Source organism: Taudactylus pleione, unplaced genomic scaffold, assembly GCF_031769625.1.
Source record: "Taudactylus pleione unplaced genomic scaffold, aTauple2 ptg000615l, whole genome shotgun sequence".
NCBI classification, from domain to species: domain Eukaryota; kingdom Metazoa; phylum Chordata; class Amphibia; order Anura; family Myobatrachidae; genus Taudactylus; species Taudactylus pleione.
Window position 1 is genome coordinate 4,740,112 of NW_028285017.1, and position 12,329 is coordinate 4,752,440.

A 12,329-nucleotide genomic window follows, 5' to 3' on the forward strand; every position below is an offset into this window, starting at 1 on the left:
CTGCAGATCCGGTTCGGGACCCTTGGACTGAATGGAGGTACAGGGGAAGCGAGGAGGCATTATGTAGCTCATGAGTCTAACCAAGAACACAGGTACACTAGTGCCAGAGCAGTAACCACAGACTTGTGATGTGCAAGAATGTTAAACTGGAACTGAGGTGATTACCCAGATACTGTAACTGGGAAATCCCTTGCCTAGTGACCATGGAAGCCTACTAGACCAGGAACATGCTCCAACCACAAGGGAGACCCTGGAACTCAGAATTATTATAATTATTATCATTTATTTATTTGGCGCCACAAGTGTTCCGCAGAGCCTTACAAAGTACATAAACAAATAGGTTGATTTACAGTGCCTTACAGTACAGTAAAATACAATACAATACAGGACATGGATAATATACATTGCTACATTCGTGACCATAACACCCAGATAAGCAGCAATGCAAAGCAACCAAGTGTTAGGTGCCTGGTAGAGACTAAGAAGTAGATGAAAGTAGAGTAAGGAGAAGCACAAGAGGGTAGAGGGCCCTGCTCATAAGAGATTACATTCTAAAGAATAGAATAGCACTGGTAGATAAGAACTCAGAACTCACACCAGGATCGGAGTCTTATGTATTCACGATACAACTTGAGAAAGCTGTAACCCTGTCATAGCTCTGACACAAGACCTGGAACTGGAACCAGTGTAGAATTCAAAAACTGAATGTTAGGAAAAGTAATACAGTCTCTGTACACCTCAGATTGTATACCTCACACTGAACCACAGCCCTGAAACCAGCATCCTTCTCTAAACCAGCCCAAGACAACAGCACGCTGAGCAGGGTAGTATACTATATACCTGGATAACTACTAAGCACAGAGTAGTACAGAACAACAAGCAATGTCCCAGCGGTATGATAGTATAGACCGAGGATGTTTCCAACTCACAGGTAAATAGCAGAGTATACTTGCAGATTGTAGTGCGATGGTAAGGCTGACCTGTATGCAGTATGGGAACTGCAGGCCTGGCGGGTAACGGAACACTGCGGTGGAGGTCTTCAAGATGGTGACTAGAGTGGATGCTGTAAGGCTGGCGGAAATGCAGACACAGCAGCAGATGAGTAATGAATCTGTGCACAGCGTGGAAGCTGCAGCACTGACAGAATAGGAAGACAGCATTAGATGGAACTCGGCAGATCAATGTGAACACTGTGATGCTAGTCTGTAGTGGCGTGAACGCTGTGAAGCTGACAGGTGAGCGAAATTCAGAGAATGATGGTAACTTGCTGGAATCGATGAGGTAATGAGGAAGTCATGGAGAACACAATATAGGATACAGAGAACTAATGGAGCCTTGAAATATCCGGGTATGAACTCGTTGTTATTGAACTTACCTGCCCTATTCGGGATCTTAATCCGTAAGGACATCCGTTGTCGGGATTTGAACTGTTTAGCCGTCGGTATTTCAATCCCTTTCCGTGCCAACACCTCTGTGTATTTTATTGCACGCTACACGCTGTACAAAAAGTGCCAATGCATCTGTGTAGTGTATTGCATGCTACCAAACTACCACCTCTCTGAGAATCGCAGCTATACCTTTTCGGTGTATTCCCCCATAGAACCAAAATCCCAAGGCTTTACAGTAGAGCCCACAGTTCACATTATCACACCAGTTTTTAAAAACCACACTGTAGTGTCCCTAGTACATTTTATGCTACATACACTGTATAATCCCAATTCAAAATAATGCCACAGTGCCCCAGTTCACCTTAAGCATTCCCACAACCCACTCAGACCACCCTACTGCTACTCTCCCTGGGGCTCTTCACTCTCCTTATATGTGTGTGTAGCGGGCTCCTGCTAACTCACAAAAGGGATGGCCATCGACCATCCCTAGTTTGAGAAAGGTATAGGTGCCTTAGAAGATCCCTTGAATACCTTCAGATTTCCCCATCTTTTTCTACTCTTACTAGAAATATGTAGGTAAAAGCATACAGGGCTGCCATCAGAAATTGTGGGGCCCAATACTGACAAAATAGGCAGGGTCCCCCCTGGCCCCCCTCCCCCTTTCTTCGATGCCTTTTTCCTAGAAAAAAAGTTTTAGTCCAAAAATTATAAAGCCTGCCACCACGTCAAGGTGGCATCTGCCCTGCCCTGCCCAGCTTGTTCCCTTTTCTCCCTGGTTTATTAGATCACTGGCAGTGACAGTCTGCATCAGACCAGTGCCATCTACCCTGCTCAGCGTTTTCCCTTTTACCCCTGCCCTGGTTTATTAGATCACTGGCAGTCTGCACCAGACTTTAACTCAAGGAGGCAGTGCTGGTTGTGCTCTGCCGTCGCCCATCTGCACTGCCCAGCTTGTTCCCACCTACTTACCTTAAGTTATCTCCTTCCTTGAAGAGTCCACTCCTTTCTTCTGACTTCTTCTCTTCCTCTCCAGCAGACCCTCACATGCCGCGGCTCCTAGGCTCCGACCTCACTCTCCAGCAGCACGGTGTGTCACGTGCGCCTTTAACAGTTCGCCTCCTTTAATGGGGAACGGGCAGTGCAGGTTGGTGGCGGGCGGAAGCAGCAGCCAGCAGGCCCCCCTCTTTAACTCAAGGAGGCAGTGCTAGTTGTGGGCTGTTCAGTGGCGGTAGGAGCCGGCCAACCCCAGTGCCCCCTCCCCATTCTGACAGTGACTGGGCCAAGGACTCCAGTCCCGGCAGTCCCCCCCTGAGGTGGCGGCCGTGAAGGCATAACAAATATGGATGTAAATTTCCATATCCCTCTGAACTACAAGGTAGAAATCAGGCACCAACACAGAACGAATTCTGCATGATTGCACACAGTGGGCCTGATTCAGACCTGTTCGCAAGCAGCCGCTTGCTCGTTCCTGGCCGATGTTCTGCAATCGCGCATGCGTATGCACCGTTATGCGCATGCATGACTGAGTCTTTGCGAACAGATATTCGTTCGCTCGTAAGGACTTTAAGCAGGAAGTGACTTCTGATAGTTGATTGACAGAAAGGGCCGTTTGAGGGAGGTGATGGGGGTGGTCTAAAAATGCAGACGTGCCACAGCGTTCGCATGCTGTTTTCGTGGCGTACATAAATTAACTGCTGCGAGAGTGAACGAAGAGTGTAAGTCGTAATAAGTCACTCTGCGAGCAGGCCTCAGATCGGGATGATCGTCCAGCTTGTGGTAGGGTATGGTCTCCTGCAAGACCGATAGTCTTTTCGTTAATACCTAATGTAACCGAAGTAACTAGTGATGTTACTATTTCGGAGCCCACAATGCAATCACCTAATAGTCTGCAAACTTCTTGCTAATAACAGGGCTAATTGGATGCCCAATTGCTCAGGTGCGTTTGTAGGAGCAAATTGACTTAATTAACCAAATAACTGTTGGTGCTTATTGAAACATGTTAGTAGAGCAAAGTATCCTGAAGCTAGTATTATTTTCTACTTTTGCATAATTGTTGTTTTTAAACAATTACCTTTTAAGTATGTTTGTTAATTTTTTTATTTTATTTTTTATATATAACTTATTAAAAGAAAACATTTCAAATCTAAGAACAAAAACCAAACAAAACACGAACGGTTAACCCCCCAAAAAACCAAAGGAAAACATTTGGACAACACTTATGTCAATTAATTACATTATTGACATCATTCGCTTAATATATGATGTGATAAACCAATAGACAATTGAAACATCACATGTTTCACACCCTGCGGGTGCAAACACAATAAAAAGATTAGCAAATGGTTCATTTGCTAACTTCTGTCGCTCGCTAGCTATAGGAGGAGCATTGCAGAATATTGGGGGCGTCAGTTTTGTGTCGGGTGAACGCCCGTGCAAAGGCATTGATTAGCATATTCAAGCAGCTGCTTGTGAACGGGTCTGAATCAGTCCCTGTGTCCCCAGGGGGTGGCAACGGCCCACGTTTGCGGAAACGGGCTGAAGCAGGAGTCTACGTCAGAGGACACAGTTTTTTTGGCCTCATAAGTGGGCAGAAGGCAGCCAGTCTGAGTAATGCTGCCCATCCACTAGGCGATTAAACCTAGCGATGGAGCGATGACGGTCGTTTATCACTCCATCGCTTGGTAATCGCCCGCAAATCGGGCAGTAAAAGGTTAAAAACGACCAGCGATGCGCTCGCCCGCTGGTCGCTTTTTAACATCAATCATCGCCCGAACATGACGGTCAACCTGACGACCGCCATCAGGTTGCTATGTTCAGGGATGATTGATCTGCATACACTGAACGTCTGAACATTCAGTGTATGCACTTCACCCCACGTGAGACAACTGCGTCGTAATTGAGCCGTCGTCCCCCGCATCGCCTAGTGGATGGGCAGCTTAAGCTTCAGCTTACTCAGAAGACCGATGCTGGAAACATCAGATGTCGTGATGTTGAAGCAATGCTGCATCTTCGGATGTTGAAGCGATGCTGCATCAAAGCCGGCTGGAGGTGCCTTTTTCCCTCAGATGCCTCCTGCAGGCATTAGCATATTATTTGTATGGTGTTGCACAGTTGCGTCCCTGCAGCTGTGCAAAACCGTGCATATCTCAAACAGTTATGAATCAGAGGCCCTGATTCAGAGCCGGTCGCTCTGACAGAGCGCTCGCTCTGAATCAGGGCCGGTGTTTTTTTTTTTAGAACGGCCTCCTGGCCACATGCATAGCTGTGGGTGACCACCCACAGCTATAGCGAGCGGCCAGTAAAATGGTCGCGATGGTCAAGACCATTGCGACCATTGGGCTTGCGGCAACGAGACCCTTGTGGTAGGGTCTCGTTGCCGCAAGCCCCAGAGAGCTTTCGGCTCAAACAGAGCCGAAAGCTCTCCCACTGACATCACTTGTGATGTCAGTGGGGCCGCCCCCAGATGGTAGGCGTTCTCATGGGAACGCCTCCGTCTGGGCAGCCACTCCCCCAGCCCGCCCACCAAAGGGGGCGTGCTGTCACTCAACATCGACAGCACGCCCCCTTTGGTGTGAGACCCGGAGCGACGCATTGCCCGTCGCTAGCCGGCTCCGTCGTGCGCATGCGCTCTGGGCCACCATCGACCCGGTTGCGAGCGCTCAGCGCTTGCGACCAGGTCTGAATCAGGCCCAGTGTGAGGAGATGGTTTAAGTGTGGAAAAGCACATGATGGAAGAGATCGACGCGACAGCTATTTGGCCGACTGGCCAACTTATCTGACGATTGGTAAGTGCATATACACTTGCCAATCGTCTGCTTGATGTGCAGGTCTTGATGTCACAACTGGGCGGGCATTTAAATATGCCCGCCCAGTTGAGCTGTCACTCATCGGCAGGTCCCTGTACCATGTGTACATGCAATCGGTGGGTAGCCCGTACACGCTAGCAGCTGACTGATATATCGGCCATCTACTGTGCTGTAGGGCTGATCCGATATATCTATGAACAATGTCGTTCACAGACATATCAGGTGCACACATCTGCCAATGTACAATAGATATATTGGCCGTTCAATGGAACAACCGATATATCTATCAGTGTGCACCCAGCTTTAAGGGGAGTGCTTACTGCCATACAAGTAGCAATTATTGGGGGAGATGTATTATAGCGACACTTAACGTGCCGCTATATCACTTCCTGCTTTGCCTCTTCACCAAGGCGAAGCAGGAAGCACTAACGATGAGATGTATGAACATCTCATCAGCCGGAGCGGGGGAGCCATAACTCCCCCCTCCGGCGATCCCTACCTGAGTATACAGCGCATCAGCCTAGTGCTGCAGTGCTGCCTGAGTACACAGCCGGAGCGGGGGAGCCATAACTCCCCCCTCCGGCGATCCCTGCCTGCAGCTAATGCTGCAGCGGGCGGAACGGTCAGGCGAACTGACCGTTTATAAATTTTCCAGGCTAACGGCACTGCCATCTTTTAGATAGCAGCGCCGATAATGACAGGGGCGCATAGCACCCCTGCCATTTACCGCTACACCCCCCGATCATACATCGGGGAGAAGCGGTATCAGCGCACATAACGTGTGCAGATACCGCTTAGGCGCTTAATACATCTTCCCCATTGACTTTTGTTTGTAAGAGATAGCAGTTGACTTCTGTGTAGAGATATGCGTGCGTCCAAATGCAGTGAACGAGGGGATCATTTATATTTGTTGATATGTTACTCTCTTCATATTGTATACAACATGGCCCTCTACCCTCATAAGCTTTTCCTTCCCTTTCTTCTACCATCATACCCTCCCCACTGCCTACAAGGCACCCAGCCTTTGGGTTCTGCCACCCTGCTACCTATTTGAGTTTTATGACTGCTGGTGCAGCAATGTCTATAAACAATGTCCATGTTCTGCAAACTTACGTCCTTGTGTTTTATGTTCATACTGTTGTGTTTTTGTACTTTGTAAGGCGCTGCGGACCCATTGTGGTGCCATATAAACAAATAATAATAACTCTCAATTTTGCTCTGAACTTTGCTCATACATATATAAAATTATATTTAAAATCAATCACCTTGTGTTCCAGGGTAAATCTTTAAAATTAGTTTAAAAATGACACAATGTTCTTGGATTCTTTAATGCAGGAGTATTTTCATCGCTTACAATATTACTTCTGATCTATATTTCACGCTGATGACTGGTCTGGTCTGATGCTGCTGCTGCTGCTGGATTCAATCAATCACCTTTCACCAGACTCTTCCCAGTAGACTGAGCGGAGGGTCATACGTAAGGAACGCAGCTATGGGGTACAATGCGATAAGAGGGCGTGTCCATTGTGTTTGGCTGCCAGACGCAGTGATCTGGGCACGCCCCCGTGCATCTAACGACGTGTGAACAGCATTTGACGTCACGTAGGCGATAACAAAGGCGTGTGAGGAGTTAAAAAATAAGTAGGCGTGTCAGAACGCAGGAATGTAGGCGTCGGCTGAGGGAAAAGGGGAGTGACGCGGCACAACATTGGTGTTGCTGAGGACGGGGCGTGGGTAGCCTGAAATGTGGGCGTGGCGTTGGCCAGTGCTGAGTTGCGCACCCTCTGTAGCTCACAGTCCCTTGTTAGTCTCCGTCGAGGTATCATCCGGACATAGAACATATCGGCGGTGGGATTGCAGCAGCCGGTGAGACACCGGGGGAAGGCACCGAACAGCTGCACCATCACCCTCTGAGGAGGTTGCCTATTTCTCTAGTGCTACCCCCAATTCCACAGCTCATTCCGGGGCTCCCATCCATGTGCACGGATACCAGTGACAGGCTGCTTCCTGGCACACCCCCTCTCTCTGCCCCATCCCAAGCTAACTTCTCCCGCATAACTTTCTAATCTGTCATCCGAGAGAGGCAGCCACACATATATATAGTCTCATAGACCTAGGCACAGATCTAGGCTTTAGTTATGTGGTTTGAATAATTTTAGGATGTTGTAATTCCCTAGCACATATCTGGAGGGGATAGAGCCATATGACATCACTGAGAATCATTTCTTTGGCTTAATACCTTATTTACAGATGAGCAATTACAAATATATCTGCTTTCCATACGACCACAGTACACTTTAGCCGCATATACAGCGCACTCTGTATCCCTCTGCAGTTTCTAATGGTTGCAAATACATAATATGTGCATATCATCTGACTGTTCCATCTTCTTGTGGATAGGACATGTATTCTGTACCTTGATGGGTTAAGTCTTGCTGGTTGACCTCACTACTGTGCTTGCCAGATTTTTTACTACATTTATCAGAACTTCATAGTCCTAGGTTGCATATGTGTTTTTAGCCAGTGTCATTTAGAATTGTCTCTTGTGCAGATGAAAGGATTGCTCACTTCCCTCTGCATGATTTGCTCTGTTTTATTTGTTTAGATAAATATTTGGGTCATATATAGTGTGTGTGTGCATCAGAATATTGTTTTTTGATGCTAGTCCATACTGCTTTTTCCCTTCCTTAATTTGTTTATTCTGTAATATTAGTCATGTTGTAGCACAGTAATGTGTTTTTAATCATTTTAGACCCTACAGACGCAGCAAGATAGTATCTGTGTGTCAATTTCTATTATTGTCTTGACAGCAAGCAGATTCAATTCACTCCAGCCAGTGAGATGCATTGATTTTATTTGCGTTTTATCTTTACAATCAGACGTGAGGATCCATTTTCTTCTCTTGTTTTAGATCCCCCCTGTTGCCATATGTGATCTCAGCTTATCTTTACATTCTCCATATCAATTTGCAGTTTGTGTCGGGCTATTGTATTAGAGTTATGGATTTTGATTTTGTTGTAGGATCAATGCAGCTGTTGTGACAGTTGCCGTTTAAGATATGATTGTTGTCTGTTCGGTTATGCTTGGCTGTCAGAAATGCTGTCACTAGTCCCAGTTGTCAATTAACCAAATATGAGTATCTGAATCATTATGACTATTTATGTCTGAGTAATAGAAATATAAAAATTAGGCATAGACAAAAACACATTTGGTAGATCTAGATTTTAGTAATATCTGATACACTTCTTGCCAAGTGGCGGGCTCTGTGCCAATCTCCCGTATGAGGCATCATGTCCAAGACGCTGAAAAAAAAGAAGCATTGGCTAAGTAAAGTGCAGGAATGCGGGTTGTCTGGGGTAGGTGGAGATCCAAGTGCTCTACTGGAGATCCGTGGGGGTGCTGAGCATGGAGAGTTCCCTTATTTGGGCCGACTGAGAGAGGACACTGCCAGCTACATAGCGGGCAAGGTACCCAGCCAAGGGGATGTACTGTTGGAAGTGAATGGAACACCAGTTAGCGGCCTTACACACCGAGATACACTGGCTGTGATAAGGCACTTCAGGGAGCCCATCCGTCTAAAGACCGTCAAACCTGGTAAGTGCATTCAGCAATTTATTATTCTGCTTTAGCGATTGCCATGGTTTAATGCGCTAGGCACTGTGCCCATGTAGCTGATCGCGATTTTCTGTAATGCATGTACATTTCTATTAGCTTGTTTTGCCTTCATTACTGTCACTCTTTTATATATATATATATATATATATATATATATATATGTTTTGATACTATGTATATACCAGTATATGCCCTTGTTGTTTTTTCTCTGCCTGTCTGTGAGCACTAATCTTTATTTTTTTGCAATACATTTTCATGGACAATTTGACTGGCAGTAGTTCCATACTTTCATAGCAGTGTTATATAACCAGATTTTCAGTAGTGTGTGCATTATAAAAAGTAGAGATGAGCTTTCAGTTTTAGCTAGATTATTTTCTCCAAATTAGTGCAAGTTCGGATTTATTCTATTGGCTATACAAAACACGTGAGAGCCAGATAGCCAATAAGATGCGTTTTTGATATCCGAACAAAGCTGAGTAATACCGAACTGCTCACCTCTAATAAAAAGAGGTAAAATATTTTGTACTTGGATCAAATGTGTAACCCTTCAGTTGACATTTGTAGCAAAATTGATTCATTTGCTGATATCCCTCCTATTCTCTAAGCATCTTTCAGGTTTAGAGCATTGTAGATGAGTTGCTTCTCCAGTGGTTATTAGGAGGTTAAAAATGGTTAATTTAACAGGAGTATAATTGTGCAGTCATAATAAACTGCTAACAATAACTAGCTGATTCATAATTCTGGTATTAGTAGTTCATCAGTGTTAAGAAAGGGGAAATTCAGATAGACCTATTAACGGGTATGAAAAAGGGTGATAGCCTCGAGCTTTACTGCCAGGGGCTATTCAATTAGAGCCCCTTTTCACCTTAGATGCTTTTTAATGCCTGTTAACGGGAGTGAACACACAGGATCAGTGAAAAGTTAACAGCATTAACTAGCAGGGGCGTCTTTAGAGAGGAGGGTGCCCCGTGTGCATTCCCCGTCATGGGCCCTCTCCACTCATCCCGGCAGCCGACTGACGCGGCTTGTCGGCCACCGCAGAATCAGTAGACTCTGGGCACTAGAGTGTGCCCAGAGTCTACTGCGCATTCTCAGATTGTCGGGGCAATGGCGTGGCCGCCATTTACCCGGCGATTTCCTCACAGCACATGTGCAAAACACCAGAAAACTGGCGGCGGCAGCCATTTTCCGGCGTTTTGAGCAGCACTGAGAGACCCGACGTGAGACCTCCTGAGAGGTACATTTTAGATAATATGGGTGCAGGGTGTGCCTGTCGGGCCCCCCCTGGACCTAGGTATTTTCACCCGTTAACATGCTACTTATCGGGGATTTCTTTTCGGGTCTGATTAGACCCCGAAAAAAAAATTCCCTGTTAAGTGCAACCTGCGAGCTGCCGTTGGGGCTAATTAAATGGGATCAGTATGGAATACCACACATGTCCGGTGGTTCTAATCCCGACAGCGGAAGCCCAGCAGTGAAGATCCCGACACGTAAGTATTTGAACTATTTACTAACCTAACCCTCCTTTAGGGGTGCCTAACCCTTACCCCCCTGTAAGTGCCTAAACCCAAGTCTCCCGGCGGGTTGCCTAACCCTAAATTCCCGCCCCCCCGGGAGCCCCTAACCCCCCCCCCACGCGGCTGTCCGTGCCCGCCGCCCGGCTTTCGATCGGTATGTCGGGCTCCCGGCGTAGGTAAAATAACAGGCGACGGGATTTTGACGCCTGTCATTAGACCCCTGCCGGGATTAGACAGTCGGGTTGCCGACGGTCGGCATTTAGACCGTCGGCATCTCGACTGCCACTTAATTAAATAGCATCGGGGATCAATTAAAATGCGGTAAATTACCACGGCTAATTGAATTCCCCACTTAATCAGTCATTTCCAACGGGCCGTATTTTCAGGATTGATTTGATCATGTATTGGATTAGTCCAGTTACCTTGCCAGCTATCCGATAAATCTGGTAGATTTTAGCAATTTTCTATCATTGAGGAAAGTGTTGAGAAACTACAATTTAGAGTTCCCCAATTGGAGTACTTGAGTGTCTTTGTTTCATCACTTTGTTTTGTAGCCTTTTACATTACTTAACATGCCTGCAGCACTTTGTGGCCCTGGAGACCATTGGGGCGAAAGTTCACTTCTTCAAAGATTCACCTTTGAGCACTTGCACCAGATAATGACATGAGAATTGTGAACATTGAGCCATAGTTTATGTCTGAAGCTATTAGTAACCAGTTGTGTACTTTCCTGTGATATTTCATTATGCAGCTTGTTAAGGTTTTTCCAAGTCATCCCTGTAGTAATATGTGCTATATTGAATTCAATACTGTATGTATGAACAGACTCTGAAGAAATGCACTATGTAGAAAAGAAAAACATTTCTCAGAACTCTACACCTGCGGAGTCGTTAAATACTAGACTTGCCACATTTGGATTGATTTATTTTAGATATTCAATTTTGTAATTTTCTTATATTATTATCATCCCACAAATGGAGCAGCTGATGTGTCCCCCAACAAATAAGCAGTAGATAAACTGTGTATGTTCATAAATCCGATGTGAAATCTGATGATGAGTCATCAAATGTGTGATGTGGTTAGCCCATAGGTGTCTGCTCAATGCAGTGAGACATAGGACCTCATTCAGAGTCGGTCGTTGCGGCCGCACGGTCGTACGCCACCGATGTACGCTAAACTGCGCATGCGTAAAGTTCGCAATGCGCGTGCGCAAACTACCTGCTACGATCAGAAATTTCTCTCTCCTTGAACACAGCCAGGTCGGTAGTTTGAGTGACAGAATGAGGCGTTTGTGGGTGGTAACAGGGGAAGGTGCTTTGAAAACGGGGGAGTGGAGATCCGAACGCAGGCGTGCCTAATTATGCGAACTGCGTTTTATGGGAGTGCATAATTAACAAAGTAGTGTCATGGCACACGTGACATGGGTGGTTTGTACACTGACCTGATCGTAGTGCTTAAGAGAGGGTATGGTCAACATTAAGCTCTACGACCATTTCCGATGGTTACCGATGGTCTCGATTAATCCTTATATGGCCAGAGATGACGTGGTCGGCCAGCTAACGATCCGATCTTAAGAACGCAACTTGCGACTGCATCATTTGCATATCTGGCCCCTTTTCCCTTACGACCGTGCGGCCGCAACGACCGACTCTGAATGAGGTCCATAGACTTTACCTATGTGCTACAAACATACATTGCATAGTAATGGTAACTACATTCGGTTGCACATCCGCTGTTCAAATAAGATGCATTTCAAGGTAAAAAGTCACACAAAAAGATGCTCTGCACACCCGAGTCACGCCATGGCATGGCGTGACTAGAAGGGCTGTTTAACGCGCAAGGAGGCTAGATGTATGTGGGCCAATGGCGGATTTTACCTAGGTGCTGCAGGGCTGCAACCACCACAAGTGCATCCACCACAAGTGTTGGATTATACCACAGTATAATCCAACACTTTCCTGTGATCCTCCAAGTCCTCCTGCATGTGAATTAGCAGCCTTATA

At 46.3% G+C, this 12,329-nt stretch overlaps 1 protein-coding gene across 2 annotated transcripts in view; it reads left to right on the forward strand.

Annotated features, from left to right (window-relative positions):
- The first annotated feature begins 7,036 nt into the window (after nucleotides 1-7,036).
- Nucleotides 7,037-12,329, forward strand: part of MAGI3 (membrane associated guanylate kinase, WW and PDZ domain containing 3) — a 378,672-nt gene continuing 373,379 nt past the window's right edge. For both annotated transcript variants that reach the window (XM_088454430.1, XM_088454431.1), the window contains exon 1: nucleotides 7,037-8,788. In XM_088454430.1, the coding sequence (XP_088310556.1) occupies nucleotides 8,485-8,788 (304 nt within the window). In that variant the 5' untranslated portion in view covers nucleotides 7,037-8,484. The remainder of the gene's footprint in view (nucleotides 8,789-12,329) is intronic.